At 40.1% G+C, this 22,333-nt stretch overlaps 1 protein-coding gene across 2 annotated transcripts in view; it reads right to left on the reverse strand.

Annotated features, from left to right (window-relative positions):
- The window catches only part of TAF3 (TATA-box binding protein associated factor 3), a 113,017-nt gene that overhangs the window by 13,284 nt on the left and 77,400 nt on the right, over positions 1-22,333 (reverse strand). For both annotated transcript variants that reach the window (XM_083860278.1, XM_083860279.1), the window contains exons 3-4: positions 11,546-13,371; positions 6,505-6,587 (exon numbers count right to left, since the gene is read on the reverse strand). In XM_083860278.1, the coding sequence (XP_083716404.1) occupies positions 6,505-6,587; positions 11,546-13,371 (1,909 nt within the window). The remainder of the gene's footprint in view (positions 1-6,504; positions 6,588-11,545; positions 13,372-22,333) is intronic.

The raw sequence follows: 22,333 nt of genomic DNA on the forward strand, positions 1-22,333 counted from the left end.
GTTGTGCTTCATAAGGGCAGCTGCTTATGGTCATTTACACAACCAATTCCCTTATGTGTTTAAACCTGCCTGAAGTTTGGGGTTTTTTTTTTTGTTGTTGTTGTGTTTTTTTTGTTTTTTTTTTTTTTTTTTTTTTTTTTTTTTTTTTTTTTACTCTTGAGCAATAAGCAGCAAAATCAAAGAATCTCACAGTAAGTTGTTTTGTTTTCTAATGAGTCAAGCCTTTTTATGGATTCACTTTTGGACTCATCACTCAACGTGGCCAGCAGCAAAATGAAAATAATTTGCCACAGACTACTACCTGCCATAAACAGGATAAATAATTAGTTGGGGTAGCTTCAGTAAGTAAAAAAAAATAAAAGGAAGAAAAAACCTAAGGACTACATCTGAAATTGTAAATTTCATTCATGCTCAAGGAAGAAAAAGCTGTGCTAAATCACCTCGAGAAATATAAACAAAAATGATCCTTTACTTGGTTTGGTAAAAGGGATATGGTATTCTTCATTTTTTTTTTTTCACGTAAAAGCTGCAATCCTGCAGCAAGGGAGAGGCTGGGGAATCTCCACCAAAGTGAAAGAGCCTTTTGGATGGATACAGGACCACACATGGGGATTTTACAGCAGGATTTGGGCCAATATGTTACACTAAAATAGAACAATTGGGAAAGGGATATGAATCATAGCTGAGACAGTATCTTCATTAAAATACATTCAGCATTTAAAAAGGCACCAAAAATCAGTCCTGCAGCTCTTATAATTTAAAAGACCACAGAAAGAGAAATGTGGGTATGTCAGTAAATACACTCACAAAGATTGATGAAAGCTGTAAAGATCACTGGAATTCCTTCAGCACACCTTGGAGAGGAGCAAGATCATTTTTCATTACTCTGCCTCCTCACTTAGGTGGTCTATTGATCATATCAAAAATGATTTCACCATTACATGCTCTGTTACAGCAGAAGTTGGATCGACACCCAGAGCAGCAGTTCTGTCAACGCACAGTTAACACGGCTTTTCCCTGCTAAAATAATTGGGATGCCCATTAGCACAGCAATAAACACAGACTTTTACTGCTTGCTCTCCATTGTTTAATTTTCCCAAACACTGGTTAGCCCTTCTCTATTTTTCTCCCTGAAGTATGACTTTTTTTTTTTTTTTCCTCCTCCTCTTTAATTCCTCAATGAATTCTCCTCCGGAGCTTTCCCTTGAATAAGCAACATAGAGTAACCAACACCACCCACAGCTGTGTCCCACAATAGCCCCATGCTGCTGCCACTCAGTCTGTCCAAGGGTTTGGTCACGGTGCCTTAACTGCTCCAAACACTGCCCTTATTCATGGAAACGTGCAGAAGGAGGGGCTTCCAGCAGGATTCCTTTACCTGTTTCCCCACCACAAAACAGCGCAATAAATGGAAAGGGTCATGAGCTACTTGGCTGGTAATGCAAACCTAAGGCTTGACAAGTCAATAAAAAGCCAATCCTTCCCTCCCCAGCCACACGTTGAGAGCCAAGGCTGGAGGCAAACAATTTGGATATGTCTGTGCAGGGAGCTTAATGAACCCCATTATTCAGCTTTTGTGGGCAAACACTATAGAGACAATAATGTAAATTATCAAAGTCTGACTAGAGCTCCACTAAATGGCACCCAAAGTTCAAAAGTTTCTTCACAAACTCTGATTTATCTGTATGAGAACAACTCTATTAAAAACTGAAGTTCCTGGATATACAGCAAAGATGATTCTGTAACAATCAGGTGCATTCTTGGAAACTGCAAAGGGCAGGATTCTAGTTTAACTCAAACTAGCAGTAAAGTCTTGGATATCCAGCTTTTTTTCCACAACTCACATAGAGCTTGAGCAGTTTTAAAAGACCATGTGCATATTACAGCAGCAACTCAGATCCCCAGTGAGCTTTGGGGAGCACCAGCACAGTCCTTGCCTAATTTCTTTCCTCAGACAGGTCAATAAGAAGCACATGGATGTATTTGTTAAAACCTTCTTCTTGTCTCCTCCCTTGGTGCCACAACCTTTTAAGGTCTGATTGTGTAGGGGCGTGTGCAGTTTTCCCAAGAAAATTCAATCTCTGGAGAGTTTGCAACTCAACTCTTGTGTAAATTAGGCTTGTTGTAGATAGAAGATCCCTCATTAAGGCATCTCTTTTTTTGTGAACATACACTTGGTGGCACTCTGCATGCTGCAGGTCAGATTATAGAGTTGTGTGGGATTTCAAAAAAGTGTGAATGAAGAACTGATTTACTGCAATTTTATGTTGCACTTGAAATAACAAATTCTTGAGCAAATGGAACTGAGAGAAGGGTTAGATTGGGTATTGGGAAAAAATTCTTTCTTGTGAGGGTTGTAGAAGTTTTCAGATGGATAATCAAGAAACGTGGTGTAGGCTCTCCTGTCCTCCTAGTCCCAAAAATGTTCTTCTGGGTCACTGATATTACACAGAGAGGTCACATCTATGATCACAGGACAATTTCTCTATCTTGACCCTTGGTTTTGAGATCCTCTACACAGGATGTCCAGCAGGTTCTGCTCACGGCTTTTGTCATGGGGGTATCATGCAGCTGAATGAGCCTCCACACAAAAATAAGCTGGTCTTGGATTGATAATATCCTATCAAGCAATAAAGATTTTTAGTGGGGCCAATTAGGTATCTGGGTAATAAAATTGTTTTTAGTCCTTAATCCTTTTAGGATTTTATCTTACAAGCCACAGGTTATTTAATATACATTTTTTAGGCACACACACAAATACATATCTGAGCATGTGTACGATTTGTTTTTGGAGAAAGTCACGTATCTACTCACTTAAAAAATATAGAAGACAAGGGGCAATTTCATTAGAGCAGCAGGTCAGGTTTACCAGTTAAACATTGTTAAAATGTCTGTCTTTCCCCTGTCTGTCTTCCTGTCTGCTTTCCAGGTTCCCTGCTGATGGCAGAGTTATGATATGAGTCTGGAGCAAAAGTCTGAAATTTTAAGGTAAATCTGAAGACTTGATTTCACAAAAAAACATATATCCTGCTTCCAGGGCACAGAAACACTGAAACAGCACCCAGTGAGTAGTGCTGTGCTTTGTGGTCTGGCATTAGTGTCAGCAGCCATGTGGCTTTTCTTAAAAGCTGTATTTAAATGTAGGATAAATTTATCAGAAGTATCAAACATTACAGCATGTACTTTTGCTGAAGTTTATGTCAGTTGTAGTAGTAGCTGGAATGTCAACACCTTATCAATAGATATGATTTAAAAAAAACTTGTGTTTGAAAAATGATAGTGGCTTAGGAAAAATAACAAGACAAAGAGAAGCCATGACATAATTGAATAAAAGTATTAAACTCTACTCATCATTTGCAGTTCATTTAAAATTTAAAAGCCTGTGTTTTTGTTTTGCTTGTTTTGTTTTGAAAAAAGATAGCATCTCTAGTTCCTTCCTATACTAACTCAGTTAGCAATCTACCTTGATAACACTGGAATGGAAAAAAAAAAAAAGTGAAAAACCCTTCCAACATATCATTCAAATCATATCTAAAAAGGTGGTCATAAATATTTTAGAACCCAAGCAAACCAATAAGAGCAAGGCCCATTAAGGATAAGATCTTTTACAACAAATTAAATAAAACAATTTATTGAAGCCTGGACTTGAGATAAACTAGATTTACTAGCTGACCTTTTATTCATTTAAAGAACAAAATTAGCTCTAATTGCATTAGAATGGAATCCAGTAAATTTCTTCTAATGTGGCATCCATGCAAGTATTGCTGTAATTGTTTACAACTAAGATGGAAATGCTTTGATAATAATCTACTTTCTTCTTGTTTTACTGGGCAGTTAAAGCACTTGCAAAAAAACTCTTAAGTAGGACAGTTTTTCCAATATTAGTTGGTCCATCCTTCAGCAATAATACATTTTCATGTCTATTAACCCAATGTTGTTAATGGCCACTTCTTTTGAGCTGATGGGTGTTGTAAGAACATTTACACTCCAGACAAGCCTGACAGCAGGTATTACTTTGAATCTGGGAGAAATATGTACTTTTATTCACAAACACAAGAGAAAAGACTTTCCTGCTGCTGCCATCACTGCTTTGTACACTGGTCGAAGCAGAGGAGTCAAGAAATAAAATTATAAAATCATAGAATAATTTGGGTTGGAAGAGATGTTAAAGATCATCCAGTTCCATCCCCTTGCCATGGGCAGGGACACCTTCCATTATCCCAGGTTGCTCCAAGCCCCATCCAACCTGGCCTGGGACAATTCCAAGGATGGAGTAGCCACAGCTTCTCTGGGCAACTGTGCCAGGGCCTCCCCACCCTCACAGTGAATTCCTCATATCCCATCCAACCCTGCCCTCTGTCAGTTTGAAGCCATTCCCCCCTGTCCTGTCACTCCATGCCTTTGTAGAAAGTCCTTCTGCAGCTTTTTTGGAGCCACTCAGGCACTGGAAGGGGCTCTGAGGTCTCTCCACATCCTTCACTTCTCCAGGCTGAAGAGCCCCAGCTGCTCACTGCACTGCAAAGGCATTTTGCTCACCACTGCTGTGTTACTCAGGAAACTTGTGCTGGGTTGTGCTGAATTTGTGGTGTGATGTGAACTTCCACTCCATGCACCATCAATCTGACACTTTTGCTTCAGACACCTGAAAGCCTTGTGGCCTCATGAAGATCTGTAAGTGCTTCTATTAAAGATGTTCTATATGAAGTTCTCCCAAACAAATTCACTTCCAACTGAACAGGCACTTCCAAAAACCTCCAAAACTCTCGTCTCTCTTAAAGAGAAACTGAAATAACCAATTTCTCCATCTGGTTTCTACTCGTATCAAATTCTAGGAATCCCTAAAAATTTTCCTTGCACCTTTCCATGGAGATTCATGGCATCCTCAAACAATCCAATGCCAGTAAACTCCAGAGAAAGGCAAAGTGAAACACAACATTTTTATACGATAATTGCCAGATTTAGAACCTCATTATCAACACAGATGAAACATAAGTTTAACTTTCCCTTACTATAACACATCAAAACCTTTTTTTTTCTACATGTTACTGGTCCTCAGATGGGGACCAAGGTGCCACTAAATATGCAAAAATGAATCTGGAATAAAAGTGAGTTTCCCAAAAGCCCAAGATGTCAGTATCTCACACCCACTAAGGGCTGGCAGGGATGACAATGATGCACCTACATTATTTGTAGCAAACAGATAGTCTGAAATCCCCTCTCAAAACGTGTGTGGATATGAGAAACACTGCAGTGAGATAAGGTTGGAAGATAACTGGTGCTAAAATATGGCCTCAGAACTTTAATTCAGAAGTTCTGCCTTGAAAATATGAGTTAATTTCCCCCATATAAACACTCTACAGTCCTTGAAAAAGCAGAATTTAAAAGTATCCATGGCTCCTCAAGGAAGAAAATGGATTTGTGTCCAGCCATGTGCATTCAAATCATGCTTAACAGGACAGACAAGTATTCTGAGAAACCTGGAACCTTATACAGCAACCTGAGGCACAGAAATTTTAGCTCACACTCAAATACTGTGAAAGGAAGAAAGCAAAAAAGGTTAATAATTTGGGTGTAGGTGTCCCCTAGATACCAAGGAATGACTGAGGTCTCTTAGTAGCTTCAAATCAGTAAAAGCCATTGGTACCTACTGGAGAGGAGTAGGACAGCAGAGAAAAAGAAAATAATCACAAAAATCCCATTTAACTTCTAGAGCAGAAAAATTAGTGATTAGGGGGTTTAGTTCACAATGGCTCCATAAGAGAAACAACTGCATTAGCAGTATTTAATGTGAGGAATGGAAATGAGAGATCTGTGAGGTGCCCATGTTTACCATTGGACATGAAAGTGTGCTTTGTGCCATGAAATCAACACGAAAAACCTGATTAAAAGAAACCCTTCACATACAACACAGGACCAGCCAAAGAAGCCTGGTGACACATGGTTTCCCCAGCCTCTCCAGCCTCCTGTTTATGCTGGATGATCTCAGGATAGGGATCACCCTATTTATGCTCATCCAGTACAAAGTAACTATTATTTGTACAACAGCACCCAATAATTAGGGAGCTAATGAAGCAGCACTTGAAATGCGTTAGGTACGCTCATGAATAATCATCAACAGTTATAATAAAACAGATGTGTATAAAGGGATTCCAACTGTTATGTTTTAAAGCATAAAACAACTGTTAGCTGGGGAGTGTTGTGAAACTTAGCTGTAGGTTACACTCAGAATAAGCATCCATTACAGAAACCTCACTAAATGTCACTGGAGGCATCATTCCAGCCTGGATGGAGTCCTGCAATCCATGCCCTAGAAAGACATGGAATGGGACACACAGGAGGATGGATGGAAGGTGGTGGGTCTCACTTGAGGAATTCACTTTGCCATATAAATGTAATTTGCCACTAATTTTTAAGCTTTTCCCACTGAAAAGAAGAGGTCCCACAAGTGCCAGAGGATGGAGTGTGGTGAGCACACACCTCACAGATGGATTTATTGGTACTTACATCTTGTCTTGGCCTGCGCCCACTCTTAAAGTCAGCCGAGGAATAACCGGTGATGGAGCTGGAACAACTGGTTCCACCTTTATCTGCACAGGGGAACACAATCATCAATCAAAGACTGCAAGCAGGCTCCCAAAATATATTAATTACATGAAAGCACTGATGGATTTAACCAGAGGATATCAACTTAATGAGACAAAACTACGACAGACTAATCACAGTTCTCTCACACTTGGTCCCATGGCGTGGGTGGGAAGTCTCAGCCATGGCAATTCACAAACACAAACTCTAAGTTAAGAAAGTCAACTTGAAATCTTGCTGCATTTGTACCTCCTGATACAATTTGTTCACTCCTGATTAAGTGCTTTTCTAGAGACACAAAACTTCCCAGTTTGTTTCTGAACAATGACAGAAATGCTTTGATCTCAGTACTCAAACTTGTCAGGCACCCATTGGTGTTTGCATGTTTTTCTCAGATTTAAATTCCATTATTTCCCAGGTTCATCACATAAATGTATCATGGAAGCAAATAAACTCCAAGCTGAATTCACCAACACTGAATACTTTATGAAAATTCTTATCCATGCAGGCATAACAGCCACTGCGTTTTACTGCAATTAGGCTGAGGTTTTTAATTACTATTTTTCAAGTGGCCTGGGATTCCAATCTTGGTATCTGGTGGAGTTTAGACCACTTGAATATGTCCTTGAACTCATGGAACCAGTATATGCCAAAATTACCAACTCCCATTGAACTACTGGTTTGCAAAACCTGTACAGAATGACCACAGATGCTACAGATGACACTGTAATGATTCTCCGGGCATTCATTACTCAACTTATATCCATATATGACAAGTGTATATATATACATTATATATAGAGACAGAGAGATAAAGAGAAATGGAGACTGATCTCATTTTGAGCATGTGTGTCACCATATTTAATAAAACAACCACTTGGTTGAATCTGCTCCAGGAGCTTAAGACACAAAACTAATATGCATACACTAAATGGAAATCTCCAGTTTCATAAAGCTTTCACAGAAAAAGGGAGGGCAAACAATCAATGCAAAGCACAGAAAGCAGAGTGGAAGAGAGCAGGCCAGAGTGGGAGGGCTCAAGTGGGACTTATTTTGAGAAAGGTAATAACAAAATCTCGTGCCACGCGTTTTGGCAAAAGAACTGGAGCTGCTCTCTAGGAGATGTCCAGGCCAGAGAGAGGAGAGCAGCCCGAGTGGTTTTCCTGCTCTGACACAGTGAACTGTGCTTTGCAATACAGCTCTCCATGGATATGGATTAGCAGATTTCACAGGCCTCTCTCCACTCTTTGTTTATGTAGAACCATTTTTTGTTACATCATTCCCCTGGAGTGTTGCAAGAGAGTTTTTCCTCTGAAGCTTCTAATACCTGCAAGATTTTCTCTGCCATCTTCCATAGGTGAGACTCTGTTTTCCCAGCCTGTAACATCACCCACTGCTTTCACTCTCTAGTGAAACTGAATCCTGGGTCCTGGAAGCTCAAGACTGTGGCTTTGCACAGGCTATCTTGCCTCTTCTCCTGCAGGGTTCTCCTCCTTTTTTAGTGCCTGTTTTTAATACAAAATGTCTTAGGACAGGCACTGCTGCTGCAGCTTCCAGCACACAGCACAGAGAGATGCCCCCATCATTTATAAAGGTCCTACTATACAAATAGTAAGACTACAAATAGTCCTCCTATTTGTATAATATAGTATACTATACTTTGTATAGTTTAGTATACTACACTATGCAAATAGTATAAAGGTACTACTCTAAACAATGGTGGTGTGGGCTCATGGGGCAGAAAAAAAGCACATAAACCACTTCTTTATGCTCAGATATCAACATCACAGTCTGCTGTGATGGAGAGGAAAACAGGGCTCCACCACAATGCTAAATCTTATCCTTTGATACAAGAAGAGAGGAAGCATCTTTCTACAACGTGGGTTTGTGTGTAGGGTTTACATCATTAGACCAGGGAGAAAACTAAGGAGCATTCACAGTTACATCCTGCAGAGCTTGGTCTTCCTCTACACCAGGATTCCTCTGTGCCAGGATTATGATAGAGGAGCAAGGGCAGCTTACTTTGGGGCAGCTCTGGCAAGCCCAGCCCTGATGCAAGGATGGCTCCATTTCTCATGAAGCAGTTCCTCAACTACTTTAGTTTCCAGCTCAGCTTATTAAGGTTAGCTGAAACTGGGTCAGCAGCTGCTCCCTGAGCTGCTCACTCACTCCTACAGCACGCCTGGTAATCTCTGGAGTACAAGTGGGGTGTAACTGCTCCAAGTGTTTGCCTTTCATTTGGTGGAGCTCACAAGGCAGTGCCCCAGATCTCTTTTCTGGCTCTGAGGGCAGCACCCAACACCACTGCAGGGCATGGAGCTGCAGGCAAGCCTGGGGACAACACTTCTCCTCCTTGGTGCCACCACCAAACACTCCCAGCACGAAGCCTTCAGCTTCTGTTTTCTGCCATTAATGCAATGCTCTGTTTGTTGCTCTGCACCTTCCAGCACCCTGGGGCAAAATTCTGGGGAAAACTTGATAAAAAGCCTCAATCACCCAAACAGGATGAGATGTGCACTTAGGTAATAACTACAAGGCTCAAAAATGGGAGCATTGCAGCTGAGTCAGTCTTTTGTTTAACTACAGCAATATCAGAAATGGGACTCTGATATTTTCTCCTGGCCATCAGGAGCTGAAACTTCAGCGAGCCCACGAACTCATCTCCCAGGCTGTGCTCACACCTCCGAGGCAGACACGCTGTAGCAGATTAAACATCCAAACTGTAACTTGATCATCTGCTCTTGCAGCACAACTGCTGGCTAAATAAGGCATTGTGTGATCTAAAAGCTAAATTAAGGAAACATGTACTTTTAGGGGTTAAAACGAAAGAGCAGCATTCTGGAGTAATACTGGGAATTGGGGCCAGCAGAAGAGCATTTACAGTGGATTACTAAGCTTCCCAAATCACCAAAGAGGTAAAGTCCAGCAATATAAGACTCCTTTGTAGCTAACTAAAAATACATTGTCAGTGGATTTGTCCAGTTTTATGTATAAGCAATACTTCTTTCACCTGAACTAATACTAGTAGTCATATAAGCCCCTTATTGCCATGTGCTGCATTTTTTTTGCTAATCTTCAAGGATTTAGCTTCTTTGCCACATACCTCAGGGCACCAACTGATAAAGCTCTAACTCTCCATTTTTCCAGGACACCAGCAGTGCGGCCTTGCAAAAAATGAAAATCGCTCAAGAGATTTAAAGGGGAAATTTATTTTTAAAATCCTGACTTGCAGCAAAGAGGTGGATTTAAAAAAAGCTTATCTCTCAAGAATCAGTTTAAATTTTAATTCTATCTGGGGACTCTTTCATGCATTCTAGCTTTAAAGTTTATCTTTTGACAGGGACTTCTTGCCAAGGTAATGGGCAGCTTTGTCAATTTAATTTGTTCAAGTTTTTATTAGTGTTGAACTCCTTTTCCTAATAAATATATATATATGGTGAGTCTATACTGAAGCTTTACCAGTTTTTATTTGTTTATGTGTCTGTTTATCACTGTAAAGCAAACTTGACACAGACAACTGCAGAACAAATGCAAAACTGAATGTATGGAAAACAAGCAACTCATTGCCTCTATTTTACATACACCCATATTTAACTTGGAAAAGGAATCTCAGCAGAAATTCTCAATTAAATACTGCCAAAACAACTCAGGTACAAGGGGCAGACAGATAAAATGGGGAATCTGTGAAAATGATGCTGAAGTCTAAAACCAGATGTGAAATTATCAAGGACAACTGGGCCACCACCCTGTCGATCACCTCTTCACATCACCCAGATTCTGCATGGAAAAATCACTGGTAAACTTAAAAATCATATCAAGTTTTGAAATCGGCACTTTGTTGCAAGTCCAGCAGGTAACATAAGAGTGGCAGGAAAAGGAGAGTGAGGAATATCCCAAATCTGAGCTTGTACAAACTGAGTATTACATTCAAAGCAGGATTTAAAAAGCATCTTGGTAAAACTGGAACTCACACAGTGCTTCCTAAGGCTAAGGATAGAGATTTAGGAACTCTTGTATCCAAGGTTATCACATAGGAAGACAATCTCTTTCTTTTCTTCTTTCTTTTCAATAGTAACAATTTAATGCGTATTATAAGGTGAAGTGACAAAAAAATTAGAGCAAATCCTGAATTAGGGGAGCTGCTTCTAATGGGATTTCAAATCTGATAACATGCAAATATGCTGGTTTCATTTCTTAAATATTAAATATATTCTCAAGATTAGGTGATATTGGAAAGAAGAAATTATCTTTAGCTGATGTAAATCAGTAAGAGTTACAGGAATGGAAGGAGCTCAAACCCCTTGAAAATTAGCTCTCCCCTTCTGTCTCTCAAGCATAAGACTCAAAACAAAAGGTGACATTTGAACACTTAGACCATAATTTGAAAATAATTTTCTTACTTCAAACAAATTAGAGCAACAAGGGGGCAGATTTGCTAAGAGAAGACTCAGCAACTCTTCTGAGCATGTGAGATAACATTTATTTGAAGGCAGTCTGCTTCTCATTTCTGTCCACCTGGGAATTTCCAGGCTTTTACAAACTTTGAAACAGCAGACTTTTAGAAACAAATTTTAAAGTTTATATGAAAGGTACAGGGTTGCTGCCCTTCTAGTAGAAACCTACAGAACAAACTTTCTGCATCATAACACTTCATCCCTTTGCTGTGTGTGCTGTTGTTGAGCCTGAGCCACAGGTTTTCCAAGTGAAAAGTGAATTGAGAAAGGCCAGGACAATCTCACATTTCAAATTCACACAACTAGAATTTTACTGTTTTGTTTTCCAAAGAGGTGGGACAATCTCTGAAGCTCATGGTGGACACTTTCCTTGGAGCTGTTATTATTTAGAAACATCAAACCTGTAACCACATTTCTCCTCAAAGCTCTTGGACAATGCTCAGCAGCAAACACAGGAATCCATGTGGATTCAAGCAGGTGTGCCATCTCAACTCATCCAACCAGCTTACCTTTTCATGTTTGTGTTTCTCCTTTTCTTTCTCCTTCTTTTCTCTTTCTTTTCTCTCCTTTTCCTTCTCCTTCTTTTCTTTTTCTTTGTCCTTCTCCCTTTCTTTCTTTTTCTTCTTCTCTTTTTTGTCCTTCTTCTTCTCTTTCGGTTTCTCTTTGTCCTCAAACAGTTTTTCAGGTAGCATGGGAGACAGGGAAGGTAACATGCTGGGAAGCCTCATGGCAGATGGTGTGCTGAACAAGGGCATAGACATTTCTTTGGGAGGTAACACAAGAGGTGCTGATGGCACCTTTATCTTATCTTCCTTACCCTTATCTTTGAGTTTCTCTTTGTCTTTTTTATCCTTGTCCTTTTTGCCTTTCTCTTTCTCTTTCTTTTTATCTTTATGTTTTTCTCTCTCTTTTTTGGTATTGCCATCTTTCAACTTAACTTTTGTGTCAGCATCCTCAAAGTCCTTTAGTTTGAATTTATACGGATCAGGATCATCCTCTTTGAGTAGTTCCTTCCACTGAAGCTTGGCTTCCTTGTTTCCTTCTTTGTCTTTATCTTTCTCCTTGTTCTTTTCCTTCTCCTTATTTTTCTCCTTGTTCTTCTCTTTATCTTTTTCTTTTTGTTTTTCTTTCTTTTTCATTTTAGTTTTCAGGTCTTTTTTCAATTTCTTTTTCACTTCTGTCGATGAAGCCAACTTGGTTTTCTCCTCATAGATTTTGAGAAGAGGCTCCGGAGTTGGAGGTGAAGCAGAAGGAGAGGAGAAATAAGTGAAGTTGGTAGGTGGATTAGAAGGTGTCCCCATGTTTGCCTTCCGAATGACCTCATCAATTGAGTCATCCATTGTCCATGAAATGTCTGAACTTGAAGTCCCACCTGAGGCAGGTACTGGAGTTGCTCCCGCCTTATTTGCATTATTAGCAGGAACAGAAGGTTTAGGAGTTGTAGACTCTGAAATAGAAAGTCTTTTAGGACTGGTAAAGATTTCCCCTTCTGATTCAGACCCAGAGGAAAACTCAAAGGGATCCGGTTCTCGTTCTGCACACGCACGAGCGATCACAGCATCGATTGAATCATCAATGGTCTTGTCCATGACCGGGACTTTCTTCACCTGGTTGTCCATATTTGGCTTGGGGGCAGGCTCAGGTGGTGTCTGTCCCTGTTTCACTTGAATATTTTCCTTTCCTATCTTCTCACTCAATGCAGCCAGAGAGGTTCTACTCTGTGTTTCAGGCTTCACAGGTGGTGGTGGTGGTGGTGGAACGTGTGCAGGAACCTTTGGACTTTTGGGACTTTTTGGGCTCTTGGCGCGACCCGGTGACTTCTTTTCTTTGGATCCAGGTTTCGGTGAACGAATGGGACTCCCAGCTACCACTGGTGAGGGTGTAGTTTTCGGTGATTTTGTCTTTTGTCCTGGAGAACTTGTTTTGGACTTTGTTTTGGGTACAAATGGCTTTGCCTCTACAGTTTTGGGGGTCGGCACTTGGGGTTTTGCAATGGGAGCCAACATCGGTGGTTCTGGAGAAGGGGGGGCTAAGTCTGTACTGTCCTGAACGTGAACTGGAGAAAGCATTGGTGGGACTTTCTGTGTATTTATTGAGCTAAGAGGCTCACGTGGTTCCACAGCTCCATCCAAGGCATCTCCTTTGGAAACAGACAGTTTCGGCCTTTTCACAGGTGGGAATTCCTCAGGATCAGGACTTTCTAATGGTCTCTTGCTCAAGTAGTTCTCATCATTAATTGCCTCATCCTCTTCCATATCTCCTTCTTCTTCCAGTGGGACCTGCATGGCCTCTGCAGATGTACCTCCATCGGTAGGAACCTGCTCCTCTTCCTCCTCTGAAACAAAGAACATTTAGAAAAGCATTAGGATAATTGAAATGTGTTTTACAGAAACAAATAAACACCAGAGCAAATATCCATGTGCAGCTCAGCCCAGAAGAGACAATTGGCCACCTAAGGGCTTCTTACTGGTCTGCTTGGAAGGAACATGTGGCACCTCCTGTCTCACATCAGCCACTGCTGGAACTGGCAGGTGCCCTCGCTGCAGTGTAACACTGAACCCACGAGCAAAGGAGAGGATGGTGGAGCTCACCAGTGGGAACAGCTTGCAGAGCAGGCCCAAAGTGTCAGTTCTACCCCAAACCACCCTAATAACTTCTTCATTCATTTTTAAATGAAGGGGAAGAGATTGGAGCATTTTTTGCTGTAACACAGCATCAAAGCAAAGTGTCAAAGTAAAATTAACCAGAACTAACTTGCTTATATATCACACAATTTTGACTGCAAATTAACTACTAGGAATATGTCTTCCTAAACCTAGTTTATTCTTCCTGAAGCAGCAAAGTCTGAAGGTTAAAGCAGAGGACTAAGCCCCATTCAACCTGCCAGGTTCTGTCTCTGATACCATCTTAAGAGCTGCTGCAGGTGGACATTATCTGTTATGACTGTATGGGAATGCCCCAGCATCATGTGTGTGTGTTGGTTGGGATCAGGAACATGCCTTTGAAATGCATTTCCCCATCATCTCCCTTACTGTTGTTTTGTTTGCATCGTGGGACAATCCTGGGGTGCATATGCTGGCCTCCTGCAGCAGTGAAACCAAAATGAAGGAGGAATCCACCTAACACACTCCTGAGCAAGTGGGCATTTGGGCTGTGAGACCAAAAACCAGCTTTTGAAAACAAGATAAACCTGAAATCTACACAGCGTAGAGATCAGACTCCAACTATTCCAAACCAGTGTGGATACCAACTGTGTGGTTACTCTGATTTTCTGTTTAATAACAATTAGGTTTTTTTCCCTGCATACAACACCATCTTCAGACCCACACGTGACACTATGGTTCAGAGAAAGGAGAAAATTGACTTGAGATCTCCCAACAAATCCACAGTAGATTTAAAAAGAGAACCTCTGATCTCCACAACCACAGCCAAGCACTTTATCCTCTTGGATACACTTCCTCACTTTCAAAATGGAATTATCCGAGCAGGAAAAAGGATTCTTAGTCCTCAATAAGAATGTCTACACAGGCATTAACCTGACACATTTGTATTTGCAGTAATTACATCATTACACCTCTGCTGGTTAGCATTCCTACACAGACAATCTCATTTTACTTTACCCCAAGTTTCTGTTTATTACCCACCTGCAAAAACTCAAGACATTTTGTCGGAAAGATATCCAGTGCCCCAAGATTCTCACATGAAATATGTAGTAAAAAACATTTATGAGGATAGAGGCTAAACCCCAACTCCTTAATGAGCAGGTGGCTGTAATGAAGAAAGCACCAAGAAACTTGAAACATTCTACTAAACACTATTTAAAACTCAGTAAGAGAGCATCTTTCTGAAATATCTCTTTTCAAGGAGTTTATTTTCAGGTTTTCTGCACTGGTGTTTCTCTACTGTAATGTGTCAATGCTCTGATTTAGGGGAGTTGAGTCAAGAGCCCTGGGCTGCAGCACAAATCTTGCCAGCATCACAAATTAAGTAAAATGAGCTAGCAAGTCTGGCTTTTGCCAGGGCCCAGAGGATTTACAGCAGCCAGCCCAGAGAGGAGACTTTGCCTGAGGATAAAGTCTTAGCCTTCCGTGAAAAACAGAAATGTTAGGGAGTTAGGTTTTGCCTGGCTGGGCACTGACATTAAATTTTTTAAACTGCAAAGTTAGAGTATAACTGAGAAATCACTGTGGACTCAGCCTGCACCTGCTATGGGGGAAAAAAAAATCTGCTTCCGCATCACGGAAGTAATTTCAATCTCTGTTTAAGCTGCTGCAAAAATCAGCTGCCTTCGCCCGCTCAGAGGGTTTTGGGGATGAGGAATCAGCATTCATCAGATGTCACACAGCACTGGTTGCTACTGAGCAATTCCCTCCCAGCCCCATTCCACCTACTTCAGCACTGAGAGTTTGTTTTCGTTTAAAAGTAGGAGATAAAATTTAAAACAAACATCATATTTTAAAATCGGGGTTTAGGAAAATCTTCTGCCTCAGCTACAAATGAAAAGTGTGGCCAAATTAAAATATTAGGAAAGATAGGGTTTGACGGTACAGACTTTAGAGATAGGAACATTAACCATCTTAATATAAGAAACACGGGGATAAAAAGAGTCAATAAAGTGGAAGATAAACTACCGCAAGAGTAAAAAAATATTACACTTACTAGAAAAATCAGAACATTTACTTGCTAAAGATTTCTGCCCATTGTCCATTTAAACAGCCCCTCTCTTACACTGCATCTCACGGAAGGGCACTGCAATATTTCATATTTTTATAACTCCTTCCCATCCCAAGGTGCTTCTCATGTTTTACCTACTCAGGATTGCAGAATACCAGCAGCTGCTGGATCAAAGGCAAAAAAACAATTTCAGAGGAGCTTTGGAGAACAGGGACCGGAGTTCTGTACAACAGAAAAAGGGCAATGCTTATTTTTTTTTTAATAAGGCCAAGTAAAGTTTGCAGCGGGCCCAAAAAGTTTCTGTGATCTTGTGTGGAGGTGCCAGGGAAGGGCAGAAAGGTTAAAGTGCAGTTTGTAGAGGTGAGACAAGAAATCGGGGTGTCTTGGCTCCAGCTTTCATGCACATTCCTGCAAGCCACAAAGACAACTTAGTAAGGAAGCAGAAGCATTACCATCCCTTTTATATGGACTTAGATTCCCCAAAACATCTGGAAAAAATTGCCTGGGTCAGTCCTGAACAATCCAGGGACTAAGGAAGTTCATGAGCACTTAACTACTGACACACATTCACCACTTTTCAGACATGCTCAGATGACAATCTGGAATCCTATCGTGGTCAAATGAAATCCAAATTTCTTTTGGAACAAGGCCACGGTCTGATCCTTAGCAAGGACTGGTTTTCTGCCAGGCAGCAGCTTTCAAACCTGAGCCACCACAGCTGTGGCAGAAAACAATGAAGCACTTTTTTTTTTTCTTTTCTTTTTTTTTTTTTTTTTTTTAGGTGGGGGGGGTAGTTAATTAGAGAAAGTGAAATTTCTATCTTGAGTTCAAGACCCACGTCTCTCTTTCCTCCCAAAGGATTCACACCAGAGCAGGAACTAAACATGGAAAAACACCAGCTTTTAAATGTTTGCTGCCTGACTTGGTGATGAGCATTTACCACAACGTGGCCACTTCCTCACCTTTGTCCATCTCATTTGCCACCCGGCACTTCTGGACGCGCCATCCTTTGTGCACAGGATTGCTTTTTAAGTCTCTTTACTGCCATTTCTCCCTATCTCTGGCCACCTTATTAATGATCCAGCCCGAGTTAGCATCTATAGGTCAAATGGATATCACCTCAGCCATCTGCCCTCATAACTCTCCCCTGTAATGAAAGGAGACTGGAGCTGTTTGGGAGGTTTCTCAAGATAATAGATACATTTTTTTTTTCCTTTGGTTGTTGGAGAAGTCCAGTGCTGGATCAATATTAATGCTCACATTACTAAAGCTATAGAGAGCAATTGTTTATTATGTCAGTGGGCCCCCTGTGCAGAGCCTGGGTTACAGGAGGGATGAGTTCAGCCATTGCAGGACTGAATTTGTCCATCACTGAAATAAAACAGAGAGCTGTCAGAATGCTGCCTGTGAGAAACCTGCTTAGAAAGGCAGCATTTCCTACTTGAGAATATCAGTCTGTGCCAGGGAAGTGGTGGAATCGCCATCCCTGGAATTGTTCAAAAAACATGTGGATGTGTCACTTGGGGACATGGATTTAGAGGTGACTTGGCAGTGCTGGGTTAATGGACTTGATGATCTGAGAGGGTTTTTCCAACCTAAATGATTCAATGGGTAAAAACATCACCTGTGTCCATGTCAGAAGGCAAATTCACTCTCATGAAAGGATGATTTTGAAACTAGGGGAGGAAGGAATCCACTCCTCTGCTGGCACAGATCTGCAGGGTGAGTTGGGGCAGGTCACTCCACATCCTGCTGCCTTCCCATCTGACAAATGACGATAATTCCATCTCACAGAGGTGCTGTAAAAGCTGAACTTGATAAATACACAGCACCTCAGGATTTCTGGACAGAATCCCAAATGAAAACCATGGGGATCTTTCACCAATTCAAATGCTGAAAATTTTCTTAAGCTGAACAGTTCAAGCAAGAAACTGAAACTTCTGCACCTTTTTTAAGGAAAAACCACTAAAGAAGCCCAAACTCTATTTCTTGGTACATCATGTTCCTGTAGCACAGCAGGGACCCCAGACCAAAGGGCTATTGAATATAGACCTTCTTAATTTGGCCACAGTTCAGTTTCAGGACAGCAATACTCAACACTTCAGTAATGAATTTCCAGGTTCAGGAAAACTGAGGGACTATTTGTCCCTGAAACTGTCACAAGGGTACAAATGAACAGAAATTCTGCCTTTTTGGAGAAAAAGAAGTGCAACCATCTGTACCACATTATCATGCTCACCTGGCTGCCTTGTAAGAGCAGCACAACAGGTCAGATAAAACTGAAGGCAGGAAAAATAGATGGAAAACTCATCTGATTGAGTAGAAATGTACCTATGTACGGGCATTTTTCAAGCAAGAAAACCTATAATATATAAATATAACTATAAAATTAAAATTGTCATCATCTTGGTCATCACCAGACTTTTTACTCGGTAGCTTCAGTGAGAAAACACAAGCATTGACAGCTAGATGGGTGTCCTAGAGAACACGGCACAGACTGGGACAGACAAAACCTCTGCTCAGCTCCTGACCCTGCCAAAAACTCACCCTGTCTGTTGGCTGGCATTTAATTTAAGTAAAGTTCCAGTCTCTCTTCTGAAAACTGGATTAACATTTCGCTCTGTCACAGGGTGGTGACAGGATAAAACCATCTGGGTAAGACACGGAGATTTAAGAATAAATGAGTATTTTTTTTATGTAGAAGATGAAGCAGAGTCAGACATGCTGGCCTAAAACTGGACACCGCTTGCTGGAGAAAGAGTAACTTGATTTTAGTAACAGCAGCTCTTACCTCCAATGCTACATCTAAATGTATTAATTGCACAAAGCTCTGGGAGGTAACAGTTCCTGTGGAAAGCCAACTCTTGTTATTATAATAATGTAAGATTTAGGCATTTGGCATTTGATATTAACTGCAGTATGGCAGATAAACAGGATCAGCTATCAGAGTAAACCCATTAAGGATACAATTCTCAAAAAGCAGATGTTTCCATGCAACTCATACATGCCTATTTTCAACTATTGAAATTCTTCCATAATCCTTTTCTTTTTAAACAGAACTTGAACATTTTCTTTTCCAAGAGAATGCAAAATGACCAAATAAGATCACAGAATTCTTTCACACACAGTTCTGTTCAGATCAGCCTCTCTGCCCCTTTGTACTGCATGGTACCAAGAACCTTAGAATGGGAATTGGACACATCAGGGTTTTTAAGGAAAATCAGGATTTGGGAGGTGATCTGGCAATGCCTGTACTGAAATCTTCAATCCATCTTTGTTTCCAAGCATATCCTCCTTAGGACCACATGGATATCAAGGCTGATGGTTTTATACACAGCCAGCTCAGCCTCTCAACTGCAAGGAAGGAAGGGATTGTTCCCGCCCAACATATGAAACATTTTAGTGAGAAAAAAAATAGGAAAAAAAAAAAAATCCTGCAGACTTCCAGAATAATTTTTCTATTGTCTAGTTAAAGCATGAGATGAAGCCAAAGACAAGTTTTTGGAAATTTTAAGTCATTAAGTCAAGAGCTTACATCCCTATCATATCCTAATAAGCAGGAGCTTTTGATTTCTGTTAAAATTGAAGTCTTTTTCTTGTGCCATAATATGTTTTATCTCTTTAACTTGTAATAACAATGGCCTTCTCCCAAAACAAGCAGAAAGTGTGCTTGTAGTCCATAAAGGAAATTAATGGAAGAGGGACAAAATTCAATCCTGATATCCTACAGGCCAATATCCTGATACCTTAATGCAAAATGAACACACTGAGATACCTGTGACACATGTGGGGCTTAGAAATACTGGATTTTATAAAGCTACTCATGTATATGTTACATATATATATATATTTACAATTGTATATATAATTTCTCTGCTGTATGAACACAACTGATCACTGATGTGACCTGTTTACCAGGTCACAACAGATATAAATATATACAGATACATATAAATATATACATAAAACAACAGATTTCACCTTTATTTTATAGAGATCAACCAACCAATTACCAAACCCTGACATTTTCCAGTTTATACTCTCTATTGGAAGAGAGCACCACCAAAGAGCTCATATTACATGTGTCTCAGATTTTTCCACTGACATTGTCAGCAAATTCATTGCAGTGCTTTCTCAGTATCTTATCAAATGCAAAAACCACCAATACATTAAAAAAAACCACCAAAAAAACCCCATCTCAGGATCACAGAAGTGTAAGGGAGTGGGAAAAAAGAGAAGAGTTGTGAGGGGCACCACTCAAGACATCAGATCTTAGCTTAGGATATATATATTTATATATATATATAAAAAATATTTGTATTTCTATTTTTATATATATCCTAAGCCTATATATATATATATATATATATATATATATATATAATATATTATATAATATGAGATTTTGTCTTCCAGTGCTGTTTTAGGATATCAGATGTAATGAGAGTAACACTTCCAAGTAGTTAACAGTGGCTGCCCTCATTCTAATACTTTTTAAAAATATTAAATTTTATGAAGCCAAATTACACCAGATTCTTAAAATGACACAGCCAGTTCCCTGCTGAAGACAGAAAAACAGAGTTGGCAGATTGTTATCTGCTACACCCACAATCTCCTTCTGACCTGACAAAATATTAGTCCAGAATTTGTGCTGCTAGAGCATGCAAAAACATGTTTCTGTCTAAATACAACAAGGGAGACTTTATTTTTGCTTTGACTTTTAAGCAGTGGCTCAACATTTTTTGTAGCTCATACACAAATACATGGAACACACAGCAGTGCTGGGTTAATGGGTCTGGAGAGTAGAAACAACCCCAGCAGCATCTTTAGGAAGTGATGGAATGAGAAATGTGTGAGATCCAGCCAGCTCCCTGTCAGCAGGGCAGCCTTGGCTCAGACACTTTAGTGTTGCTCTGAATTACTTGGGATTGAGTCTCTCCCCTGAACTCTGCAGAGTGTAATGTGAAAACCACTGCAGTCAGATCAAAACATAGAGCCAGAGACAGAAGACCTCTACAACAAAATTTGGCTCTGTCTCCATGCTTTTTATTTCACTTTTTACTCCCTCTGGGGTGTATGATCCTTAACAGAACCGAGAACTTGTCCCAAAGTACGTGCACAGGCAAAGAGGTTTTCTCTTCAGAGGAACATTTTGACTTCTAAAAAATAAAATTATTAGCAGAGACAAGGTAATTAGGCAATGACAATTCATAGAGTACAACCAATCAATAACAGAGTACATTAGCAAGACTGACAGAGGTGTGAAGCCGGTACATTATAAATGGCTTTATACTGACCTGTAAAAATGCAGCGTTTCCCTAACATTCGGCACAATAAAAAAACTAAAATGCTATATAAGCAAGCCAACCTGAAATGACACCTAGTATTATAAATGGCCTAATCTATATGTTAATACTGTTGTATCACATAACTGCAGCAAGACTAAGATAACAATATGACTTTGGGGTTTCTATGGCTACATCCTGGGCTAACGTGCCTGAAAGGGCTTGCTGCTGACACCACACAAGCTTTCTGAGTGCTTCTCTTTGGTTATTTATGATATGATTTATGATAACGACAACATCTCCTATTTTCTCCCCTCGTCAGATACAATAAATTGCCATCGTTAATCACCGTTCTTGCTTCAGCTATGATTACAATAGTATAATAGGGACTAGCTATGGTAATACTGTGTATTAAGGTGTTTTTTTCCCCCCCTTTAAAGAAATATGCACAAGTAGATCTTTGTAGCCGATGTCAGTACCTGTAGTATTTTAATAATCTTCCCAGGAGTATTCCTGGATGAGAACTTCTGTTACAACTGAGATTCAGCACAGCTTCTCTTGTAAAGATCAAATTTACCATCTAAAGACTCAAAATCCACATTGTATTATCTGTATCTAATAATTCTCAAATATAATAGGAGGGCTGTATATGTATTTTTCTTGAGCAAAGGAAAGCAGACCATCAATCTTTTCACTTTGCACCTCTGTATCTAATCTCCCTGGCTGAGCTTTCCAAACCAGCTTTTCAAGTATCACAAATCTTAATAAAAACAAAAACATTGAATCTATATAAACATCTGGAAGAATTTTTACAGTGCTTTTCCTTTTCTATACTATGGTCTTGTATAAGAAAATACACTGTTCTACCTTCAATAAAATCCTAGGCTGAAAATCCCTAGGCTTTTACAAATATTTTAGGAAGCAACTATTTGTACCTCCTGGCAAAGGAACAGACTAGATATTTATTGCACTGGGGTACCTGTGCTTCTTCCATATTAATAATTTTTACCTGGCATTGCAGAATTTTAGTCCTTCATGGATCTGCAACCTGCATGTATATTTGGGTACTCGGATTCAGCAGTGAGAAAATACTGTGATTATTTAATGTCTTATTTTGCAACTGAGCTAAAAAACTCCAGAAACAGGAAAGCGTAACAGTCCCATAGACATCACATGTTTCTATCACTATAATAGTTCAGATCCCACTCTTTATTCACAGAAGTTCAAAATTAAATCCCAAAAAGTTTGGGGGTTTTTGTGCAATGCACCTGTGAGAGCAGAAATATGTTTGAAGGCCCAGGTGTTAGAATTGAAGAGTCACATTTCTCGTCCTAAGGA

Source organism: Zosterops lateralis (assembly GCF_965231275.1).
Source record: "Zosterops lateralis genome assembly, chromosome: 4".
Lineage (NCBI taxonomy): Eukaryota > Metazoa > Chordata > Aves > Passeriformes > Zosteropidae > Zosterops > Zosterops lateralis.